A 26,072-nucleotide genomic window follows, 5' to 3' on the forward strand; every position below is an offset into this window, starting at 1 on the left:
CGGCTCCGGCGGCAGCTGCAGGACAGGCACGGCACAGATGGAAGCGTCACCTCGCACCCCGACCCCATCCGCTCCGCCCGGGCCTCGGGGAACGCCGGCCCCGGCGGGACAGATGTGCCCGCAGCTGGACCGGCCCCCAGCTGTGCCCGCAGCTGGAGGCTGCACCCTTAAGGGCAGGTGCGGGGGATGGCCGGGCTCTCCCAAGGCCGGGAGGAGCCACGCCAGGAGCGGGGCCGGCCGGCTGAGCGGGCAGGCAGGAGCCCAGGGCGGGGGCTAGACACAGAGGGGCGCTTGCAGGGATCTCTTCGGCAGAGGGGAGGTGCCTGGAGGCAGCAGGAACAGCCAGGCTGTGCTTTGGCACCCATGGCATATTTGCAGCTCCTGTCAACAGGTCTGGCAGCTTCAGTACAAACCCTGTCCCTGTCGAAGTTCACCAGGGCTGCAAGTACTGCGAAGGGAATTTAAAAAGCAGCATACACACACCTTCCACAGGCACAAAGGAGGGAAAAAATGCATCTCAAGGTTTCAGGTTTCTTCCCAGAAAGGGCAGACTCATTTTTGTATCCAGCTATGTCTCAAGAAGCATTTTGTCTTGGGTGGGTGCTCATTGCTGCTACTCTTCCTTACCAGCCTGAGCAGGTTTCTCTTCCCTGCCTCTCCTCCCCATGCTTTGCAAGCTCAGAAAACTGTGCAGGTTGTGCTGTGGACAGAAGTGGACAGCATCAGTATTTTTAGATCTCAAGGCTACTTCTGTACCTGAACAGGAGAACTTTCCTTATAGCCTGCAGGCCCACTGTGCTCCCAGTGCCTGTCTGTGACAGTCCTGGATGGCAGGAGTGGCACTCCTTTAGCAGCTCAAACATCCGGTCCCACCAGTGTTTCTCACACCGCAGAGCTGACTGCCATTGAGGCCATGTATTAGTTCTTGGCCAACACCCAGGACGTCAGCTGCTCCTCCAGAGAAGAGCAAGCAGAGCCCTCCAAGGCACACAGTCCTGCTCTCTCTCAGGAGTCTTAGTCTCCTGCCAAACTGAAAAGAGATGTTACTCCTGGACTAGCATGGAGACAAGCACTCACCCCGGGGGTCACCATGTGCAGGTAACCCTGGGGCAGCCTCTTGAGGGTGATCTAAGCGTCCCCTTTGCTGTTTGGATGCACAGACTGAACTGTACTACATGCAGGACCAAGAGACTCACCAGCATTCATTCAGGGAGCTTTGGGGGAGCTTTGACATAGCTCCATCTCAAAGCACAAACCCTGCCTACCAAAATGTGATTTCTCTGCAGCATGGCTGTTATTTGGCCTCTGACCTGGGGCAGGAGGTAAGGGTGCTGCCTTGTCCCACAGCCAGATCACCACCACTGCAGCTCACCTTCTGCTTGGATGCCAAGCACCAAAAGCTCACCCCTTAGTGACCTGACCTTTAGTAAGGTCACCAGCCCTGGCTCAGGCTAGCCTGGCAGAAGACCCAATTTGACTTTCCTACCTGCACTGCTGTCAGTCAGGTCTATTCCTTAGATGCACAGTAGAGCACAGGGCTCCTGGGAGAGTGCACACACATCTGCTGCAAATTAAGAGACAGCACTTCCATCCTAGCCAGCATCTCTGCTCACAAGGCATCAGCTGATTTTTCTCTTTCAAATTGTCCAACTGACCATCAGGTTCACTTCAGACCAACTCAGCCTTAAAGGAAACCTGAGGAGAGGTTATGTGCTCAGAGAAGTTTTGCTGTTCTTCTTCCCCAGCTGAACCACCTGGTCTCCACCCAGATGCAGCTGTGATACCAGACTGCTCTCTTTCCATCAGTCATCCTTCTCACTGCTCTTTCCCCCTCTGCCTGTATTGGCCACATTTCCAGCTCCATTTCTTCACATCCAGGTGTGTTTTCTATTTTCAGACCTACCAGCTACCTTCTCTTGAAGCCAGTCCGGCTCCTTCCTTTTGCAGACAGAAAAGACATGGAGGAAGGGAATTTTCTCAGGCACCAGCACATGGAGCAGGCAGCTTGGCTAAAAATCCAAGGTTAGCCATTTCCAATCCTGAGCCACATCACTATCATTCCTGTGATAGGTAAAACAGATATCCTGGCCAGCACAGAGGAGGAGGCTCAAACCCAATCTCTCCAGCTTTAATTTACATTATTCCACTCAGGCTAGAAAAAGCTGGACTGAGTTTACTGTCAGTCATTCTGGCTTGTCATCTTCTAAGGCACAGGCTGCTGTTTTCAAAAGGTTTTAGCCATGTGTGAGCCACCCCAAGCACTGAAGTTTTATTTTTTCAAGACCAGAAGGGCCTTGCAAGAAACAAGAGAACAATTCAGCAATACCATGAGCTGAGGCACTTCTGTCCCAGATCAGCCCCACTGCTGAACCTCGACAAGGAACTGCACGGCTTCGTGCACTTCCTAAGACCAAGACCTGCTGGTTACTCAGAAAAGTAATGAACCTCATGGAACTCTGCTAAGTTAGAGGTTCCACTAAGTGGGTCTAGACAGGAGCACCAAGGAGGAGGGCAGGATGCACAAGAACTTGACTCTGTGTCCTTGCTAGTTATTTGATTGCTAAGTCTAGCGTATTTAATACAAGCTCATGACTTAGCTTGGAAGTCATTAGCTAAAGGTCCACCACTGACAGGGGACCCTAGCTGAACAATTGTTCACAGCTCTGTAGGACTTTCTGCCCCAATATCTACCCTCAGTTGAAAGAAGTCTTCTGGCCATCCTGGTGAGCACCCCAAAGCCACTGCTCCCTCTGCGCAAGCCAAGAGCTCACACTGTGCCTGTGTTGGGGTGCCTGTGTCAGGTATTGCCAGCTTGCCCTGAGACACAGAACACAGGAAACAGAAACCCCCAAACTGGCATCCATTTCATGCTACTTTCTTCACAACGGCCTCCAGCAGTCCTCTGCTGCTTATGAAACAAATATGGCATCTTTACTAATGGTTACCGATGGCTGCTTCTTTCCCCATAAACTGGCCAAATATTTTTGAACTCGAACTGTTAGCACCCACAACTGAGGAAGAACTTGTCACAAAGCTAAGCAAAGCATAAACTTGTTCTATCTGCCGTCTTGTACTTTAACCAAGCATGCCAAATTCTAAATATTAATGAAAACAAAGAACAGTCATTCCCTACTTGTCACATAGTTTTACCCACCTTTATCATTTCAGTTGGGAAAACATGCCAGAGTGGGTGAATCCCAGCCTACTTACAAGGTTTCTTGAAGGGAGCTTTTCCCTTATCTTTCTTTGTCTGGCCTGATGTGTGTGTATCATTCCCAGTGCTACTACCTGAGCTGCAGCTCTTCCAAATACCACCATCCATATCCCAGGTACTGACAGAAACCTTGCAAATGTGATCTCCCTCGCCTCCACAAAGCCTTTTAGATCACTTAGGGGATGTAGCCTCCTCTCCCCTTGACTCTTTACCCCCACAGATCCAGCCCCAAAAATTCCATTTACAAAGTGAAATAATTGGGATGACATCAAAAAGAGAGTTAAAGACACTTATAAAAAGTTTTATTTACAGACCATTGCCTAAGCATGAAACTCTCCAAATGACAGAAGTCACAATTTCGGTAACATATGTGTACAAAGTGCATGTCTTTCCCCTTTCTTCTCTCTGTAGCAGAAGATGGGGGTAGGGGAGTATCTCTTTTTCTTTATACCCTTCTGCCCCCAAGACAATGGGAGTAACAGCTGAGTCAGACTGCAGGGGACAAGACCTGTTGATGACTAGGTTATCCAGCAGGCAGACTATGAATAGTAGTTTAGAATAAAGTAAGGTTAGGAAAAGTGACTCTTTGTTTACTTGTTCAGTCTGCCCAGTGGATTGTCTATGGAAAAAGAACATAAGATCAAAGCCCCAGGGAATGGGAAGGAAAGGTTATTCAGCTATTCATTAAATTTATTCACAGACTCAATTCAACCAGTTCAGGTTTATCAGGTACATTTGACTCAGTTTCTATTCACAGCCCTGTTGCTCTGGGTTCAAACACAGGCTCCAAAACTGAATCTGATTATCCCAGTGGGAGAGAACTCGTGTACTCCCCAAGCAGTTAGTTCCATAAGCTCACATATAGCCCCACACTATCTGTGTCAGGCAGGGATGAAAGGTTTTGGACAGCAAATGAAAACAGTGCCAACAGCAGCCCATTGCATGGGATGAGCTACTCCATCTAATTCCTCTTGGAAAACAGCCTCGAGAGAGAATCTCCTGCAGTAGCACCCTCCCTTGCACTATTTGGTGCAGGCAGAGGCGCTCTGCCAGCACTGTGCTGACCTGACAAGTAACAGGACCCAGCAAGGAGTGTATGGTTAAGAGCCAGGAAAGCTACACAATCACCTCGCTAGGCTACAAAGCACCAGCGTGAATGCAAGTGGCAAGGAGGAGCAGTGGGCAGGTACAGGAGTTCACTGTATGGAAACTCAAAACACAGATGCCAATACAGAAGAGAGCAAACAGAATGGACACTGGACTGAACTTGAGGAAGACTCACTTCAAGGAGCTGATGTGTAGTACATCCTCTGTCAGTAAGAGGCACTGCACAGGCTACACACCAGACACAGGCTCCATTTGAGAGCTCTCAATTAGGGAAGGAAATGCTGTAGGAGTGCTGGGCCCAGGTGTAGCTTCCTTATTACTTGGATTAGATCTATTCTGAGATACTGCTTTGCTCATATCAAGGCATGATCTTATTCTCTGAAGAATTCCTCCTTCTCAGAGTCACAGAATCAACTAGGTTGGAAAAGACCATTGAGATCATTGAGACCAACCTATATGACCTAACAATCACTATGTCAACTAGACCATGGCACTGAGTGCCACATCCAATCTTTTCTTAAACACCTCTGGGATGGTGACTCCACCACCTCCCTGGGCAGCCCATTCCAATGCCCAACCATTCTTTCTGTGAAGAACTTTTTCTTTATGTTCAGCCTTAACTTCCCACAGTGCAGCTTAAAACTTTGTCTTCTTGTCCTGTGTCTAGTTGCCTGGGAGAAGAGACCAACCCCCACCTGGCTACAATCTCCTTCCAGGGAATTGTAGAGAGTTCCTCTTCCCCAGATGTCAAACAGCTCTGAAGTGGCCCATTCCAAGCAATAGCACTATGACTCACCTTGCAGTGGCAATGTTCTTTTGCAAGGAAAGTTTTAAGTGCCTTTCAAGTGTATCTGTTCTTGTGCTACAGTTGACCTTCATTTTGTTTCCATTCCACATAGCATTACCTTGATTTACTCAGAAAGCATCTCCTTCCTTGTCAGCCTAATGAAAGAAATACCGAGTTTCCCCTGTTCTCTTGTAGGATGGGTACTCTATTTTTGACATTGTAGCAGCTTCCTTAACTCCTACTATAATTTGAATTAATCAGCATACATCACAACCAAGTACTATTGCTGAGAAAGGATGCTCACTATTTCTGAGATGTGCAGATGCTGATTCCTACATCAATGCATCAACTCATACACACTGAGCCATTGTCAGAAAAGAAAGATACACCTGGGAGTGAGCAAGTTGACAGAATGTTCTTGCCCTGTTTAATGTGGGCAGATTTTGGGCATGGCTGAGAAGAGATGTATTTGGCTCCCTGGAGACCAGAAAGCCAAATATTCCCAAGCACAAGTAATGCAGCGCCCTTCTGTGGCAGCTATTGGAATTACACAGCTATACGAGACCCTGGATTTTCTGTTGCAGACGGCAAGTTCCAGTCCCTCTGTGACAGCAGCTCCTACTCTTCTGGTCACCTCTTCAGCGCTCTCTCTTTTCACTTGCAAGGTGCTTGTCGCTGGCTGTAGGAGACAGTAAAAGAGACAATTTGTCTTGACCTCCCTTGTCACACTGAAAAGTTGGCAGAACATGTGACCAGCTCCTTGCCTCCTGGGATCTGGAGCACTGCAGGCAAATGACTGGACCTGCTTGATCTCCTGCTCTAGCCCATCCCCTCACCAGACGGGAGAACCTGGCTGTGAGCCCACTCTGTGGAAGGAGAAGCAGCCTCACAAGAGCAAATGCACCAACAATTGTGCTTTGTGACAGCTCCAGCACAGGGCACCGCTCTCCACCGGACAACGGAGCTAAGAGTGTGTCACGCAAAATCCAAACGACCTGCAGGCAGACCACTGCCATATTTCTGGGCTGTGGAATTACACTTAGGAGCCTTACACATCCCTTCGCAAGGAAGCCCATTTTGTTAATTAAAATGGTGGGAGTAAAAATGGAGCCTTATTAGCTTCCAGAACCAGGTAGTTTAAGCCAGATCACACTAGGAAATACTCACAATCACAAACTCTTTCCAGAGATCTCTGAAGTGGGGAGATCTGTCACTTTGGCTCGTTTGTACAGTTCTTCAGAGCATGGCTCTTCCGCTCCCTCGTGTTTGCGTTTTGGAGAAGCCTGGTCTGCTTGAGACAGCCTCACTGCTGTAGAAGGAAGAAGAGTCGTCACTGCAATGGTTTCCCTGTGTTTAGATGGCCTCACAAGGACACCCATGCCTAACCTGCCACAGAGCTGGGAGAAAGAAGACTGCACAAGCACAGAGCCATTTGGTCACAGCTTCCCTGAAAACTTGTACCAAAAAATCTTTGTTAAAAGCAGAATTAAGTCACCCCAAACACAAAAGTATCCTCGTTTGACAGAGGACAGCTTAATTGTACCTGATTAACCCTACAGCGATCTGCACTTCTCCTTTAAGCGGCTGCATATGATCCCATACAGGCAATAAAAGACTCACATTAATGAACTCTTATTCTTCAGCCATTTTAGACATGAAGGCTCACTGGGGACTTTTGAAAAAAGTGTAAAGGAATGTTAATGTTTTCCTAGCTACGTAGCCTCTTCTTATTATAGAAAAGGATCCTCTCCTACCTGTAACCTTTAACGTGACATGCAAATCAAAAGCACACAAATAGCTCCAACTCACCTGTACTGGTGCTGCAGCCCTGCCCTGAAGCCGAGTCTGTGACCGGGCCACTGAGATCTTCCACACAAGAAGGGACAGATGCCAGCAAACCTAGAGAACGGCAAGAGGATCTGAGTTAAGAAACAAAACACACCTGGGCTGGGAGAAGCTTTTCACTGAAATACCTTAGTGATCACCAACCAGCACATCCATATCCCAAAGCAGGAGAAGTTCAGAGCTGCACTGACCCAGTGCTGACTATAGACACACACTGTGATCCAGCTGTGCATTTATTTAGAATACACTGCTTAGGTTTTCTTACAAAGTGAACAATGGACCACTGGGGGTATATAGACGGTGCCACGCTATCAGCAGCTCTCAGACCTAAACACTCCACTCTTCACTGTCGGAGAACATAATGGAGCTCTCCCTGGAAACCAATTGAGCAGATTTGGCAGGCACTGCTTCCTCTTGCAAGGACAGGCCAGAGAGGCAAGTAACACCTATTTTAAATCATGACCTTTTCTCCCAGCATTTTATCTCCTATTAAAGACACAAACTTTTGCAATTGCTGGTACTTACAGAGGCCCCTATAGCGTGACAGCTGCTGGTAGATCTGCTTCATGCGCTCAATGTTCAGTCGGCTGGTCTCTGCGTGGTTCACCATGGGTTTGGGGTAGTCCACCCCAATGATGCACTTGGCTGCCTTCTGCACAGACTCTGGGGCATTCCATGGTTCATAGATATATCGTGAAGGGAAACCCTTTAGTTTGGGCAGATACCTCCTGCAACACAAGTAGAAAGCAGTGCAGCACACACAACACACAGAAAGTGCCGTGCACCTGTGAGCCACTGATTGACTTCAGCTTAGAGATGCAGAAACAAAGATCAGCTCCAGTCAACATCACTTACTTCACATAGTCACCACTGGGGTCTGTGCGACGTCCGAAGCCCACAGGACAGTAACAGTGGAAGAACTGCTGGAAGAACGCGCTGCATGAGAGCCACATCCAGCTGCCTGCGTTCACGCTGAAATCTGCATCCAGCAACAGCTCATCAAACACCTGCAGCAATTGGAGGAAAAGGCACTGAGACCTTCCCTGGGGAGGACTTTGTGGCAGTAGGACCCAAGATGCTATTTCAAATGGCAGGCTCTGAGCTATGAGAACAGAGCAGCAGCACAGAGGTGATCTGCTGGCTGAAGTCAGTTGGCTGGTCAATGCATCTCACTTCCTGACACTTTCACTTAGGGAGGCATGGTCTGCTCACACTGATAAAGCACTGGCTTATCTCTCATGCAGCTACAGACTAAATCACTACCTAGTGTTGCAGCAAGCTTTGGGTATTGATCCTAGCCTGGCAGGCATAACTAATGCAAAGCATGAACCTTGGGAAGGAGAGGATGCTGCACAGAAGAACGTGCAACAAAGCAAGAAGAAAGTACCCCTCTGAAGGTCCCAGAGCACACTACCACTGAGAGGCAGAAAGGTTTCAGCAGTAACTCACATCCATGCACGAATGCTGCACTTTAGGCAGCACTTTCAATTATGCTCTTTGTCAGCTTTGTGACCAGAAGCCTCTGCCTCCACTTTTTGTGTAGGGCAGTATGTACACTGGATAGATTCAAGGTGTGTGTCCTTTCAGATGGCCCAAGAGGAGGGTCTTTTACCTCTTTCCTTGAGAGACTCTAGACTCAGATTTCACAGTCATGGAGCGCTCCCTGACCGGCACGGTGATGGATTTTATAATGAGGAAAAAGGTCAGGTTAAGAAGTGACATTAAACTTGCAAAGAAAATAATAGATGGACTGAGAGAATTTTTACAAAAAAACAACCCAAAACTAAAAGCACCCCCCCATTTAGTTATGGTTACTTGAGGCTTGTGACACAGTCAGTGCCTTGCAGTAGAAGGCAGAAAGAAGTCAGGCTGTTGGCTGGCCAAGAGCCTGCTAGCAAATCCTCTCTTCCATGCACCTTTTACACGTGAAGCAAAAGCCATACCTGTGTGCCCATCCTTGCAGCGAGTGCCAGGGAGACTTTGTTTTCCTTACGGCCTCCTGCAAATATCTGAAAATGCCAGGACTCACCCTGACTCCTGACTCCCAGCTGATCCAGAGGTCACCCCTGGTCAGGAAGCAGGCCACTGCATGTCTGGCCAGATGGTGGATCCACCCTTCTTGTCTCAGTTGGGTCATGATTGCATCAATCCAAGGGAAGCCTGTCTTGCCCTCTGCCCACTTTGCCAAGGCTTCAGGGTTCCTGTCCCAGGGGATTTGTATGCAGATGGGATTCCCCTCCATGCGATCAAACTTTGGGTTGTTGGTGGCTGCTGTGTAGAAGAACTCCCGCCACAGCAGCTGTCCGTACAGAGAGAGGGGGGGTGTGCTGTTCCGCTTCACCTGTGGAGAGGGAACATGGCTGCTCACAAGCACTGAAGGACTGCCTTCATGAAGCTGAGCTGTGAGGCACCCATGCACTTACACACATTTTACAAGTCAGCTACTGATCACTGCCATAAAGGAGCTCAGTGCTGGATCCCCCCTTATCAGAAAGCCCAGATGGTAAAGTCAGAGCACTGACAGAGGTCACTCAGTACAATGACAAGTGACTGGAACGATGTAAAACTAGCTGTAAATGGCTCTACAGGGCTCATAAAACAGAAGTCCAGACTGAAGAACAAGGTACCACCAGATTTAAGGCCTGTGTGAGTACATACAGGAGAATTACTTTCTCACCCAAAAGCCTCCTCTGGTAGTAGCAACAAGCTCAGCCCAACAATTAAATGCTAGGGAGGCAACTTATCTTTTGCACCAATTCTGGCACACTGTCTGGCAAACAGCATCATGCTATACATGCTCAGACCCCACCTGCCCTCCAGGTGAACCTTTTGTCTTACCTTCTTGTACAGCTCCCAGAGACGATAGTAAAACAAGCGGCAGGACAAGCAGCCAAAACGCAGGTAGGGACTGAGTCCTGTAGGGCTGGCCAGCAATGAATTGGCATTCATCCGTGGTCTTTCGTAATTTGCAACCCACGCCTAGACAGATTCAGGAGAAATGAGCCAAAAACCCCTTGTATTTGTGGGACACTGCTAAAGGCAAGCCTCTGTGCAGGTGGTGAGGGCACTCCAGACAACACAGTCTCTTTTATTTACTTCCAACCACTGCTGGGAGAGGTCCCAATCCCATGCCCCATTCAAGAAATGCAAAACCTTTGCTCCAGGATTTAAACTAAAGTTATTTTGCCCATGAGGATTAATTTGCTTTGCATACAGGAGCTAACAACCTGGAGGGTTCCTAGGGATACCAGCTAACACAACTGTTTATGTCCAGGTACATCTATCTCATTTTACACACTGAACAAGTAAACTGGGGAAATTCAGACCCTTTTGTGGAGCATTATGTTGATAATTTATTCCCTCTTCAGCACAAGTATTTATGCTTTGATTTCCACAACTGACATCAAGCCACCCAGCTGGATGGATTAAAGAAGTACAAAATGGTTAAAACTGAGCCATGCTTTGGCAGCTGGGTCACCTTTCATTACTTCGAAATTGTTTACCTTGTGCACTATAATCAAGAACACCAGCCCCATTGAAAAAAATCTGATTATTTCAACAAGGGGCTCAAAGAATGCCAGCCAGTGAGACACCCTATTAAGATGCTGATGGACAAGGGGAAGGCATTCTTTTATAAGCATGTACTCGCACTCATACCCAAGGTAAAGATAACAAGAGGTGCTGTGCAGTGTGCAGCAGGGACTGAACAACTTAACAGAAGAATTTCCAAGTTTGCACTCCTCTAAAGGAAACTGAGTAGACACAAAGAAGAGTCCAATGTGCTTCAAATAGCAGCATAAATAATATACTGCTCTAAATTTTTGGACCATACACTCCTTTCCACAGGTGAACATTATGACCACTGCTAGGAAGAGCAGGGAATGGGGTAATAGGCAACACTACATTTTTCATTTGGAGGCACAGTCTGCAAGAAACACCACTTAAATAAGGGGTTACCTTTCTTTCCAAGTGTTTATCTAGCCGTGCCAGAGCTTCTGTCTCCCCTCCTTGCCAGACTGCAGGGGCAAGACCATCAGTTGGAAAGCCTGAGAGAAAGAACTTTGTAAGATTTGAAGCTACGCCAGACAAAGGGCATAGATACGGGATAATGCACTAACAACAGCAAGACAGTACATACTACACTTGCCTAACTTGGCTTACTTGCTGCTCTAATCCTTGTACAGCAGGCAAATCATGTAGGATATAGGGAGAGCCTGCTCATGACACAGCACTTCAAGGGCCTCTCCCTGCAATGCTACAGGCAGCCTTATGGTGATTTTCCCCATTGCTCACAGCCAGCATTCTCTCTGGTGTGTCAGCACTACCCACAGGGCTCTGTTCCAAAGGCCAGAGCAGCTGGCAATGGAACATCTGCTTCACAGCTCTGCCTTACAAAACACCTTGCCATCAAAATCAGCAGCTCACTAGGCAGCCCAGCTGCTCCTGGGAAGGCGCCTATTCTGCTGAGGCTGGTGCTGGGGAAGGCACTGGATTAGTGCAAAAGAACCACTGCAAAGGGGGAAGCAATAATGCAGTCCCCCTGTAGTGCTCTGGGCACACAGAGGAGGCCCGTGGCAGCAAGCAGAGCAGTGTAAGGTTACAGGTAGTCTCACATTTGGCCAGACAATACAGAAAGTAGATCCATGCAGGGATCTACAGCCCTCAGGATACTACTGTTGAGAAGCCCCATGCTTTTACATGACTGTTGAAGCTGTGCCTTAAGGTGTCAGGAGATACTTCCTATAAAGCTGGTATGGAGCTTCCAGTCACAGACACACAGACAGTACTCTGAATTAGTCCTTTCTTCCCTTGCATTTAGATTCACTTCCCTGATGTAGGTCTTGCATTCCTCATGCCTCAGCTATTCATTCTCCTTCTTCAAGTCTTACAGGACTGTAAGGCACAGCAGGATGAGCGGAAGGAATTTTTGTAATATCTTTTGTCTTGCTAAGTTCCCAAATTGGTGCTGCTTGGCAATAATGGAATGAAATTATCTAAACCTGGTACACAGTTAGTTTACCTCTTCAGGTCTGTTACACAACAGGCCTGAGACTGCAGTAGGAGGAAAGCAGCTGGTGAGGACATGAGATCCTAGTACAGTGGTTACATGCTCAGTACAGCAGAGAGCACAATGACAGACACAGAGCCTTTCAGAGCAGTGCTAAAGGGGATGCTGGGCATCAGCAGCAGTGCAAGAGATGCCAGCGTGTTATCACAAGGTCCGGCACTTGCTGAAAGAATTGGGCCATGCTATGGCTAGAAGCAGCCCATGTCAAGTGAGAACATGTGCCAGCCACTGCAAACAGTTCCACTAGATCCTGTTTCAGCTAGCAGTAGTCCTTGCCTTCACTCTTGACACATACCCAGCTCTTCCAGGGATGGGACCCCATAGACATCGTCATGGTTTTCCTGGATGTCCACTTTACATGTTTCCATCTGCTGACTTATTACAGTGCTCACTGGCTTCTTGGGGAGCTCCATACGGCTAATGATGGCCTGGAAGCGCTTGTAGGTGAGGGGTGGCTTGTGGCCATTCAGCTCAATTATTCTGGAGATAAAATAAACAAGGTGAAACAATACAGCCTCACTACCATAGACCACACAAGGAAATGACATCCAGACTGGCCCCTGCTATCTCTACTCAGGATAGCCTTTCACTCTGATTACTGAAATCCTTATAGACCTATGTTTCACTTGATGCATTCCTCAAAGGGATATTAAAATCAACCAAACAAAATCCTAAAATATATCAGAAGACAAAATATCATATATTTCCACATCTCCACAGGGAAAAAAAACCCCTCAAAACAGCTCCAGCTGAATCAAGCTGAGCATCATATCTTTCTCCTGGAGCTCATTAGACCCCTGTATGAAATCTCTATCTGATTATTGCCTGTCTCCTCAAGGTGGCAAATCCTAAACCTGCATCTGGGTCCCCTGACACCTTGTGATATCCTAATCTGATTCTGACCGTACTTCCTTCTTTTCTGACACAGAGGACTCAGCCTGTTAGTGACCCCTCCTCCACCTATCTTGGATGAGACAAATTCCAGTTTGCATCATTCCTCTCTCTCTGTGATTAGAGAGATCACTATCCTCCTCCATGCCATAAGGTCACGAGCAGCCCTGTCTCATGGTACTGACCTGTGTCACATCACACTAGGGAAAAAGACAGTCAAGGTTCTCCATTCCTCTACTTCACCAAGCATCCACAGCCTGCTGAGGCCATGCAGTCTTATTTTTCCCGGGACAGAGAACTTTGAAAAGCCTCCTGGGCACGGTAAACTTCCCCAGGCTGAAAGATGCCATTTTTAACCCCTCCCCTGTAGGAGTGGAAGGAGTTAACAGCAAAGCCGACAGCACAGGGATCGCCAGCATTACATAAAGCGGAGGCAGGCAACCCCACGGCTCACACAGGAGCTTGCAGCACAGCAGCCTTCCCCACCCATTACAATCAACAGCTTATGCAAGGGGCCGGGCGTAGAGCCGAGTGTTCCGGCGGCGCCATGTGCCGCCCCTTTCCCCGGGGCGCACGTGTGGCGGGGCGGAGCGACACGCCGGGGCCGGGGCTCCCGCACGTGTGCTCCGCGGTGACCCGGCTTCCCCGGCACCGGCCCGGAGCCAGCCCTCCCGCACAGCCGGCCGAGGGAAGCGGAGCCTTCCCCACGGGCAGCACGGCTGAACAGATTAAAAATGAAGCCTCCTGCAGTTTCCTCCCTGTTTTCTGCTTTTAAGTTGTAAACACTGGGAGATAAAGACGAAAAGGGCAAGGAGGGAGGGAAGGCCATCGGGATGTGCACAGCACTCTGACACAGACATAGCCACAGAGACAGATATATTTGCATTTGCCTTACAGCCAACACGTTCTGTCCTGCATCACCACCAGAGTGCATCTCCTCTGCTTTCCTGCGTCCACTTTTTTGCTGTCTGTCTCCACGTTCCACCCCAGAGATGGCAAGAAATGACAGAACTCATCACCCACCACACTCTTCTCTGTGGCTGCTTTGTGAGTCCCCAAACAAGACCAGCCAAAAGTCCCCAGAAAAGTCAGTGTTTCCACTGGATGAGAAGTGAGGCATTTCCAGTTACAGCACTCTAGAGAGGCTCACTTGTTTCCATAGGAATTCAGAGCTTGGAAGAGAAAAGGTGACAAAGCTGCACCGTGTTTGCCCTGAGGTGCTTGTGACAGGGGCAGGGAAGCTACTTCTTCCACATTGCCTCTTTTTTCAGTCCTGCTAAAGCTGCCGTTGAGTCCGAGATCCACACCACTGTACAAGATCCACAGCTAAAACTTCTGTGGACAGCTGGCTACTTGGAGCAAATCACTGTGACTAGTGGATGCTGGTGTCTGTGCTTGAAATCCTCAAGGATGTGAATATGAGTGAAGTTACCTAGTACCACTCCTGAATTCCTGAAGACTTACTGGATCAGGAACGCAAATATTTTAAGATAGGACTAGGACAAGTTGCACATTTCACAGCACCTGACACTAGCATTATGCACTAAATCTGGACCTTTCACAATACTGCCAGGAAAAGTAGTATTGAATACTGGATATTGCACAATATGGGATATTATACTACACTTACTGGGTATTGTAGTACTGTTCAGGCCTTCTGTACAAAAAATTGTACAGGAAGCTCCCCAGGCAGGGGTCCTTTCCTTCCTCATACTGACCTTCTAATCCAGGCCATACACTTTCACATGACTTTCAATGACACGAAAAGGGAGGCCCCCTCCCCAGGATTTAATACTCCCAATTCACCCATCTCCCCCAGCCCAATTTCCCACATGCAGCAGTTGTTCTACCTTTCTTGAAGTGGAACAGAGAATCATTGTATTCATCACACAGAACCTTACCTTAGTTAGTGAGCACACCCAAAACTGGCTGTGCTACCAAACTAGCAATATGCTGCCCAGCACTATCTGACAGTAGTACCTTGATGCCAGAAGTTATGAAGGTCTGTTTGACCATCAGTCACACTTCACCTCAGAAAAGCAGGCAACCCAAACCTGACCAAACAATTCCAGCACTGCTATGATTATAAGGTAACAGCAGAGTGTCTGCAGACTCAAATTCATGCCCTCACAGGTGTCAGCTTCTGAATCATCTCCACAGCAGTGCCCCTGCAGGATGGCTAATGGGCTCAGGAAAGCTGCTGGCCTCAAACACCTGACACCTCAGCTCCCTTGCAAATGACAAGGCCGGGTTCTGGCAAGGGACTGAATGTGCTCCCTTGCTTCCTTGCGGGAGGAAGAGCTGGCTGCCAGCACTCGGCATGCAGGCTGCCCAAAGCAGCCCAGTACCAATTCACGCGGACTGTGTCGTTAGCCTTGCCAGCTTATGCAATTGCTCTGATCCAAATCCCTGCTCCTGAGAGCTCATGGAGGGCTCTGTCTAGTAGAACAAAGGGTATTTCTACGGATTCAGAGAGGAGATGGAGAGATAACCAACTGATCTGTCCATCCAAAAGATGCTGAACAAAGAACAAGCAGTTCAACTTCCACAGAAACACATACCGAGAAGATGAGAGATGAAGAAGTGACTTGATGACAGGCTGGGTATCGGCAGTGGGGGAAAACACCTGACACCAGAGCACCATGCAAGACAGGAGAGGATAACAAGATGTGGCAGGCAGAAGTTTGAGTAAGCCTTCTTAGAAATAACCCACCTTTTCAGCATAGTGTACTGAACTGCAGAAGCACCAAGGCATGCACACCTCCCCATGCTCGGTTCATTTAAGTTAGCACGTGCTCCTACGAGAACACATTCTGCCATCATTTCAGCCTTAGCCTCAGGCATTTGAGGAAAAGGTGATCCTGATGGATGCTACAAGCACACAAGATCACAGTGTTCTTTTCTGACCTAAACCACTCCTGCTGAACAACCCAGCCTGCCTGGCATTACAGAACCCACAGTGCTGACCATAAGTAAACACACTACAAAGGATTTAGATCCTAAGGAGGAGAAAATGGGCAGATCCAGGGAAGAGACAAAACAACCTGTCACCTGGAAGTTGTCAGACAGAATAACTGTCAAGTAAAGGCTTATGAACAGGCTAAGCTTATACCCAAGAAATTATCTTTTCTGTCTGACTTCTACAATCTGAACATTGCTCAGCTTGATTGGGATTTCCCAGATTTTCTTAGGAGTATTCACCAGCACTGATGTTTATTTCCTACACCCCTCTCCTTGTTTTGGGGAAGAGGAGGTAAAAGATATTCTGATAATCACACAGGTATGCTGGCAGTGCCAACAAGGGGCAAACTGTAATCTTCCTACTGGGTAAAACTGGTCAAATTCACAAGTTAACTGAACAGGCTCTTGGCAAATGTTTAAAAGAAGCTGGTGAAGGTGGTACCAGGAACACACGGCAGGGGACAAGAGAAGTGCTGGATTCATTTATGTAGGAGTTAAAGATTAGTCTAAATTGTTTGAAACTGGGCTGACAATCTTGTCAGAAACCTGATCAAAGAAAGATGAGAAGTAGGATGCCACCACCAGGTATTATTACCACCTGCTAATTATGCAGGAAAAACATTAGGGTGAGCAGAGGGACAACACATACCAAGGGTTAGAAGCTGGAAGGAGAGATAGTCTGAGACTTCCAGGAGAAACACAGTATCAAAAACTGTATTACCACCTGCTGAGAAATCTCAGAATGCCAAGAACAGAGAAATGTCAGAGTAACCGGACACCTCAAGTACATCCACACAGACTGGGCATCTATCACACCCCATCACCTGCCAAAACCCAGTTTTCAAGTTGCCATAAATGACTGCTTCATGAAACAAGAAATCAAGAACCCACAAGAAGTGTTAATTCATTATTTAGTCTTAGATAGTGCTAAGGTATAGCTGAAAATGTTAGTTATCACTTGCCTGCTCTGTGACTTTAGCGTGCATCAATTTAACACCCTTCCAGGAGCAACAATATCATACAGATGTGAAAAGCTATTTCAGAAAGATCACAAGAGTCAAAACAATTAAAGAATAGCATCAGCTAAGACAACAGAGGCAGAATCTTTTGGAAAAATGAAGACAAAGACAGAAACCCACCAAACTTTGGTGGGTTAAATCAAAAACCATAGCCTTCTTGCATCTCCTAATTGAAATCAAAGTTTGGGAAACTTTTTAAAAAAAGCGTAAGTAGTAAAAAAAATCTAACCAAAACCATCCCATTTACAGACACTCCAAGATATTTACAGGCCCAAGAGGTGATCAACTCATTAAAGAAAGGAGAGACTGTAAGAGCACAAGAAAACCCCTGCATATATTTCTGCAGGTGTATTCACTATGGAGGTATCTAGGGAGGTTATGACTCTTGGTTTTTTAAAAGAAAATGTTATCAGATGCTGTGACAGATTAGGAGACCAGGAAAAAGTGCCTGGTGGAAAAAAGCGCACAAAACAATGCTATGCTTGAAAAGCTTGTCAGGGCCACCAAATATTCACCCAGAAATTGTAACTGTCCAAATACTATGGGGGAAAAAAGAAAGTAAATACCACTCCTGATTTTAAAAGCATTTCAGGGGCATCAGAGGGACAAATGAATAGACTGATGTGAACATTAGGCAGACGGGTAGAAAACACTAATGGAAACAGTGAATGCATGGATATATGCAATATGTTGGAGGGTTAATTCGGCCTTGGTAAAAGGGAAGTTGTGCCTGAAAATCTATTAGAGACATTTGAGCCTGGGGCAAGGGAGTCAATATATCCTCTGTAAATTTTGAGAAATTTCACTGAGATCCCTCAATGAAAAAATTTAAAGAAACCACAATAATTTGCAATAAAGGAAAAGGTCCATGCAGACAGAAAATTCTTTCACTTACAGAATTAGAGAAGGAATCTATTTTTCCAACAGGAAGAGAAATCCTACACAGAGTTGAGCTAGGGCTCGTGCTGCTGAATATTTTTTACAAAATATCTGGGAAGGAGCAAAAAAGAGCATGATGATAAAGATTACTGACGCAATAAGCATCTGGGATAGCTAAAGATAAAAGGCAACTTAACAATTTCTCTATATACCACACAACCAGCTGCCAAAAATATCAGATGAAATCGCAGTGTTGGTCATGTTGTTTCTCCATTTGCAATCATAAACTTATTTATACAGTAGCAGCCTCTCAAATAGCTATGACCATTCTGGAAGGAAGCCCTGAGACATCAGTTCAATGTTTAGCAGCACTCAGAAAAATCAGAAATAATGCTACTGTTATGAAAAGACAGGACACATTATAGCACTCTAAAAATCTATGTTGCTTCTACATTTTGCACACTTGTCATTTTCTCCACTGCTCTCCACCTCTAGAAATACCTGGAAGTATAAAGAAAGGTAATAAAACAAGAGATTTAGAACAGATTCCACCTGAAACTCTCCACTTTGGAAAAGACATAGGTGACGTGAAGACGAATGTGATGGCCATTGACACTGGAGGGGTGAGGATGTAATAAACTTTGGTAATAAACATGGTATTCTGATGCAGAATTAGAAAACAGCATCTGCTCACAAGACGGGTTCAAGAATCCTTCTCACTCCAGGGACAAACATTTCCACACAGTATGTGCTAACTGCAAAGCTCCTTCCCATAGGAAATTATGGATGTTAAAGATTTATACGAGAAAATCTACACTCAGCATTACTGGCACAAGTCACATCAGAAAGAAAAGGGAAAAAAAAGGGAGAAAGAAAAAAAAAGCAAGCAACCTGTAAGAATACTTCTAAAACACAGTACTGACTTTGAAGTCAAGCATACCTTAGAGTCTTAGCTGAAGGACTGTCACCACCATTTAAAATCACATGTATATAGAGGGATTATGCATACAAGTAAATATATAAAAACTCAACATCAAAACAACAAACATAGCAAACACACAACGAAGACAAAGCATTCAGGTTTTAGAAAAAGGAAAGTTTGTTCCAATCTACCTTGTTTTACTTCTTCCAGCTGTCCTGACACATCCTTCAGTTAAAAGACCTGCTTTCATAACCTGTTTGAGACAACAGCTCAACTACCTTTATTACAATGAAGCAAAAAAAAAAAAGCAGTCCATACATTGAGGACATGCTCAAGGAGAGCAATCAATAGGACACGGCCGAGCAAATTAAATGCCACTCAAGTACAAAGTTTAATAAGCTTGAGGCAACACCTTTCTGTACATTCACGTCACTGTCAGCACTTTGACGTGTTCTAATCAAAGTGGAGTGTGCCAAGTAATCCTTACAGGCTCACTCAGGATGACAGTGATCAGTGTAATGGAACAGACTGAAGTCTTTGCAGACAGGACAATCCCAGCCTAGCCCTGACAGCACCTCTGCCCTTTCTCTGCCCATACCTGTCCAGGTCATAGAGGGTGTGGGAGTTCTCTATCACCACCTCCACACCAGCCTCCTTGGCCAGTTTGATGATAGCTGCATCCCTCTCCTTTCCAAACGGCTCTGAGTCATATTCAAAGGTGAGACGAGTGACTCCCCATTCCTGCAAGAAAAACAATACACCCAGCTGTCAAACAGAAGACTATTTCTAACCAACACAGTTACAAATGAAGATTTCAGAATTCCTGAGCAATTTAAAGTTCTGAAAGCTTTGAGAGTGTTGCTGTGAGGAACAGCAATCTGAATTTGAGATAAGCAAAGAAGCAACAATTTTATCAGCTCCAGCAAATATCAGATCTGCTATGCAAATTTGTAATGTCAGGTTTAAAACACATCAGAGGAGGTTTAGTTCTTGTCTATTACTGTTCTTAGATTTCAGCTCAGTTCCTGAGCCCTACCAATAACACATTTTGTTGCACATGCTGTCCTGAAGTAACCTTACCATCCTCTTCCAGCATTTGCAGAAAAAGCATTTCAGAAAGCTCTTCCAACAGAAGTTCTGTCAACCCCCCGTGTTTTTATGTGGCGACATTAAGTAAAATCAATACAGCCTAAATTTTTCCTGATATCTCTTTAAAGACATCACATGACAGGAAACCAATATCCATCCCAAACAGAAAGAACCAGGAAATTGCAGGACACAGGACAGCGACTGAGTGAACCTTTCTGGTGTGCACAGTAGGGTATGATACTGCAATTCAGATTTAAAGTCCTGCCTTTCTGGAGTTATTTTAGAACTCTAGAATTACAGAATGGTTGAAGCTGGAAGGAACCTTAAAGATCACTTAGTTCCAACCCCCCTAGTCAAGCCATGCACTTATTCTCATCTTCATAGCTTTAATAGATCCCTCACAAATTACATGGCATAGGCCTTATGAAAGAGCACTCAGACTCTTCTAGGCTTTTCTAGAGCACAGATTGTTCTCAAAGTCTATGGCCTAGTTTTCCTCAGAAAATGAATCCTATGAGAAGAGGTTTAATGGTTTCCACAGCGACCTTCCCAAGACATCCATCAAGCAGAGCAGCAGCCCACAGATTTGTTTAGCAAACACAACCAGAAATCTACAGACATTTAAAAAACACCCTCACACAACTAAGAACCACAATTCTCCAAGTGAGAGAGTCTAAATCACCCCTGTATATACAGGAGACTTTTCTACCTGCCAAACAGAAGCAAAGTACAAAGAACAAATGTGGTAGCTCCCTGAAGACCATTAAAAATAATGCCAAATGTGGGGAAGAGGATTTTGAAGCAGAAAACAACTGTACAAGCCACCTACATTTCTAAACCTGCAGACTCAAGCCTAAAATTAATTTTAGGAAGGACAGAGAAATGAACAAGTTATATACCAATGAATGTACATCTTAAAGAGATCCTCCACCCATTTTTCAAAGTAAGAACATGACAGCATCTACAACGCAGAGCAGGGGTCAGACAGACATTCCAGGCCCTGCCCTGCTCCTATGTGATTTAACAGTTTAAAATTAAACTTTTCTTTCTTCTATAAGAAAGCCAGGAGCAACTGGAGGACTTGGAAAAGATGGTTTTGGTCTCAAAGAAATACACATTACTACCTTGAAAGAATGGAATGGAATAAAAAACCATTAGGCTTACAGTGATTTTAGGTAAGCAGCCAACACTTTAAATTCAGGTATTTCCTACAGTTTTGAGAAGGCCACTGCTCTACGTGATGCAGTAGTACACAGGAAGCAGAGCACAACCAACCAGAAAATCTGTTACCTCTATGAGAGTAAATTGCTGCAGATATACAAAAGAAAAGTCATGACTGATGACTTGCCTCTTAGATCTAACCTAGAGCAAAGAAAAACTGTAGGGGAAAAAGCACCAAAGGAATTGTGAAAATACTTCAGTGAACAAACAGTGCACTTTTATTCAAGAGGTAAAACTACAGATGCTTATTCAGAAGAAGTGAGACAAAAAACTTCTGCACAGGTTAACACACTGCTAACAAATACACTTGTCATGGTACCCATACACAGCAGTGCCTTTGTGGTGACTGTTAATGACAACATAGCTCAGCTACTGGCAGAGAGAGCAGAAATTACATTAGACCTAAGTATTGCAGTAGCAAATGTGACATAACTCTCCTCTTCACAAAAGCTGACAGCAAGACATGAGCTGCTGCTAATTCTGTGTTCAGTGCAGCAGCTCTGGAGGGGCCTCAATCCCTACCAAAGCCATATATTTATCAAGTAAGAGCATCAACTTCCCTCTACCTTTTTCAGTGCTGTTACTGTACTCCTGAGATACTCATCAGCTCACCTACACAGATAAAACAGACTGCAGCAAAAAGCAGTTCTGGCTGATTACATAACCAGTGTCTCCAAACTTCAGACTCTGCCAACTAGTTTTTGTTCTTTAACCAATTGAGCATTTTTCTCCGATAAAGTTTTAATTATCCTGTCAATACCCTGAACTAAAGAGGGCATGAACTACTATTAGCTGGAACTTACTTGCAGATCAAAAGATAAAAATAATCCAGACTCTGAAAAGGCTAAAAGCAGCACATAGTTTGTGTCATGTGTTAAGATGCAGAAGCCAAAATAAGTATCAGTGCCCCTTCTCATCTGCACAGTCCAGTTCCTCCCCGGTACTAACTACCCTCCTCCAGAAAACACACATCAGAACCATTTACACAAGGAGGGTACATATTCAAGTTCACCACTCCTTCTCTGGCAGCTGGTCTGCAGTAGGATTTGGGGGACACTAGTTCTGTCAACCATATAAGGCACAGCCCACATGACACCTCCAACTCATACAACTATTAAGAGCCACATATTTTTTCATTTAGTTTTGTAACACTATCAAAGACATTGTCAAAAAGCTTCAAAGACCTTGGGAAATACAACCTTAGAACAGGATGGAGAAGAATGACACTGTATGAGAAGCCCTGATATTCAAGGAGATGCTCTTGTTAGCCCTGACATCTGCAGCACTAACATATCATATTAGAAATGTGCGCCAATGATCCATTATTGATCACCAAGGTAACTGCATATTCCTAAACAGTACATCAGCAGGAAGCTTGGAGCCAAGCTATATCCTGCTGCTGAGATGACTAAACTGCAGTCTTGAACAGAAAAAGAAAAGGAAGGTCAGCTAACATAAAAGCTCCTGAATTTTGAAATTTTAACACAAAATCCTACTTGCAATTCACATACATCAGTGTACTTTCTTCTGTTGTCTGTAAAGGTCTATGGACACAGCAGTCTTCCTAAGTAAAAACTGCAATAAGCAAATTGCCACTAGAGAAGAAGCTCTCAACAAAGAAGGGTCTGTGTGTCACAGTGCAGCCCTGTGAGAGGTGACTTTGAGAAACTAAGTTCAAGACCACCATCCAAAAACAGAAGCTTGAGCACCCTGATAGTAGGTTACACCCTAAACTACATTTCTTTGCAAGTCTGAGTTCAGGTGCAGATCTGGCTCCCAAGCTGTTCCTTATAGATAGTAGTTAGTTAGCTGTAGTTAAGGAGGAAAGTTTGTTATAGTGAAGAACTAGTTACAGTTAAAGAGATGCCAAGGGAATCACCAATCATTAGGGAGTGAAAGCAAGTTTAGCACCAGATCATCAATTTTTCTTTGTTATGCTCCAAAAAATTACTCTCTTACTTTAAAGAGTCTTGGGAAGACATCTGTTGGCTGCCCTCGCACGACAAACAAGCGAGAGTTCAGCTTCCTTAAACTGTTGTCCAGATCTTCCAGGGACTGGAGAAGAAATCTGCAGAGAAGAAACAACAGCAGTTAGTGTCAGCTAAAAGGCAAATGAGAATTTGCATGGAACTCCAGCAAACCTGCATCACCAAATGAAGCTGTAAGTTTGGACAAGAACCAGAAAACAAGAATTAATATTTACCTCTGGTCTGTCTAACAACTTTTATGAGATTGCAGCACCAGCCAGCTCCCATTCACTGACATGCAATTTGTGCTTGTCCAGACCCAAGAGGCTTCCAGGATGTTCTTCTTACTGCAACCCACTTCCCACATTCTCCCTCAGAGGTGGGAGAACACCCATGTCAGTTCTTCTCTCCACATTACATGGAGAAAGCATAAACTATGTAATTCCCTACTGTACATTTTTTCAGAGGTTTTGGGGCAAAAAGGGATTTTGCATATGAAGAGGAAAAATTTTGATGTATTACTCCAAAGAAAGTAATGAAATACTGCAAGAACTGTCCAGGTTTTACAGTTCTAGCTATAAATACACCATGTCACAGCAGAGAAATGTACTCTCCTAGCTCATCAGTAGCACAGGACTGAGCACCAAGATCTCCTGAGGAAAGAATCATCTGTACTTTGAATAATTGCAAAGAGAACTGCAATTCATGTTGCACCATGAAGGCACAGAGATGAGAGCATACCAAGACATTCTTCTATTCCCTCTCACCCCAAAACTCGAAAAAGCCATGTGCTTTCTGCATTTAATGGTATGTCTTACTGATCCCCCACTGAGCTATAAACCACCAAATGTATAACATTTGCTTTCCTAGTCACACATCACCCCATCTACAGAGTAACTTCACTTTGTTTTATTTAACTCTGCAAAAAACACCAGCTTTAAAACTTTAGTGTCTCCTCAGCACCTGGCACTGCTGGCAAACCACAATCCTTTGTAAGTGAGCCTGCCAACCCTTACCTTTCCCTCTGTCCTCCGTGCCCACTGTGCAGTGTGATCTGCCAGAATCCCCTCAGCTCCCTAAAGACCCCCCACAGCCAAGGAAAGCCAAGCTACTACAACTGCACTGCAAAGTGGCAATTCCTCTCTCCTCAGCTGCACCGCCCACAATGTGAACTGTGAGCTTCCAGATAGAGCAAGTTAGCTCTGCACTTCTGGAGGGAGAAAAGGGTGCAGGGTTCAAAAAGAAGGGCACTCTATGAAAAAGAAGAACACCCAGAACCAGGTCCAGGTAACGTAAACAAACCACTCCGTGAGCCCCAGCCCGCTTCCCATTTATTAAGTACGAGCATCAACTGCCTGAGGTGTTCCAAAAACTTTAACAAGCATTAATTAGTCCTATATGGCTCACACATGCTGTGCAGTTAAATAACAAGGGGTTTTCAACATGATAAATTTGTGAGAACTAGGTAAAACATAAGCATTTGCCCCTAAGGAACAGAACTCTGAACATAAATATTTGGATTAAAAAAATTAGCAAAACAAAGCCAAGGCTCACAACAGGAATGAATGGGACTTTGGCCAACATAAGTAACTTGCTAATATGTTTTTTACCAAACAGCCAGTGGTGCTCATTTCTGACCTCTGCAGTAGTTCCACACCTCCAAGAAAACATTATTTTTAAAAACTTTGCTTGCTCATATATTCCATGATTACAACATAAAGAAGACTCCTAACTGTTTCCCTCCCTTCGCAACGTTGGTGGAAACAAACAGGATTAAACAGATCAGGAATTAATCTGTTGTGCCACCACTTTGGTTCTTCCAAACGAGGACAGTCAGCAACAACAGCAGCACGTGAAAGGCATTTCTGTCTGCTGCTGCCTGCAGAAAGTCTGGCCTATGAAAAGATCAATTCAGATTCCTATAACAGAATTCACAATTTTCTGCACTTTGAATGACTACACTGGGGTAACTTCTGCACATTTACAATTTTTAAGCCATCGTCTGCTGTAGGATTCTAGAAACATACAGATACGACCCATACAATCCCATTCCTTGAAATGAAGCTAAGGTGCACAGCAGAAGCAATCAATTACAACTCCAGTTTCCCTAGTGCAGAGCCACGTGACATTTCCAAGAGTTCTCAAAGCATCTTCAGCCGAGTTGTTGTCCGTCGACTTCCTCTGGGGGGGTCGTGGAAGATCTGCTTCACTTGTATGTAGGGGAGTCTTTCCCGGGAGAATCCCTATCTCGACTGGGCTTCCAAACGTTTAGGCTGCTGAGACCCGCCACAACAGCATTATGTAATGTTAGTGGCTACAGGTACGTGAGGTCTTGATCTTTGCAAAGACATGACTCATGCTATACATTTTCCCATTTGCAGAGATGAGGAAAAGCCCATTCAGCTTCATCCCTAGTTTCTTAGCAGCAGCCGATGTGCATTTCCCTAAGAAAACGGAGCGATGGGAGGACCGGAGCTGCGTGCGCACATACCGACGCGCGCCCGGCCGCCCAAGGGCAGAGGGGAGGCGTGCTGCAGCCGCGAAGCTGAGCATTCTTTGCCCTCGTCTCTAAATTCAAGGAAAAGGGTTTTCCAAAGCTAAGTGTCCATCGGTTGCTGCCCTTATGCACTCGCCCCACTGATAAAGTCTAATGACATTATATAAAGTTGAAGGCATCCTCCCACACAGGCAGGCAGCATCGCTGAGAAAAGCGGCGAGGCCAAGCGGACAAGGCACAGCCGCTCTCCTGCAGGAGGGCCGGGGGAGCACTAAGTGGGCCCGACATGTGAAGCGAGTGCTGCTGCGGCCCCACCGACACGGCCCACACCAACCCAGAGCGCTCCGGTGTCGCGGGAGCCTCGTCCGCCCGGTCCCACCCGCAGCCCGCAGGCCCGGTGCCACTCACCGCCAGCGGTTGATGCCCACGGCGGAGGAGGCGGCGAACCAGGGGTCCAGGATATAGATGCAGCGGAGGGACGTGGCGTCCCGCAGCGCTTCCTGCAGCGCCGGGTTGTCGTGGAGCCGCAGCCCGCGGCGGAACCAGTGCACGGAGCGGCACAGGGCCGGCGCCGGCCCCAGCGCCGCCGCCGCCATCGCCGCCGC

General features: G+C 46.0%; 1 protein-coding gene across 2 annotated transcripts; it reads right to left on the minus strand.

Annotated features, from left to right (window-relative positions):
- Positions 1–3,489: 3,489 nt before the first annotated feature.
- CRY2 (cryptochrome circadian regulator 2) lies at positions 3,490–26,072 on the minus strand. 2 transcript variants are annotated; one of them, XM_030948631.1, is made up of 12 exons: positions 25,876–26,072; positions 22,963–23,071; positions 19,292–19,434; positions 12,317–12,501; positions 10,911–10,999; positions 9,792–9,932; positions 8,983–9,294; positions 7,809–7,960; positions 7,479–7,681; positions 6,918–7,007; positions 6,276–6,414; positions 3,490–5,787 (listed from the first exon to the last, which is right to left on the minus strand). In XM_030948631.1, the coding sequence occupies exons 1-11, from the start codon at positions 26,061–26,063 to the stop codon at positions 6,278–6,280; spliced, it is 1,749 nt and encodes a 582-aa protein (XP_030804491.1). In that variant the 5' UTR covers positions 26,064–26,072; the 3' UTR covers positions 3,490–5,787; positions 6,276–6,277. The 2 variants fall into 2 exon arrangements, with proteins under 2 accessions (XP_030804491.1, XP_030804490.1); XM_030948630.1 differs by having other exon boundaries at positions 6,276–6,417.

This window comes from Camarhynchus parvulus, chromosome 5 (genome assembly GCF_901933205.1).
Source record: "Camarhynchus parvulus chromosome 5, STF_HiC, whole genome shotgun sequence".
Lineage (NCBI taxonomy): Eukaryota > Metazoa > Chordata > Aves > Passeriformes > Thraupidae > Camarhynchus > Camarhynchus parvulus.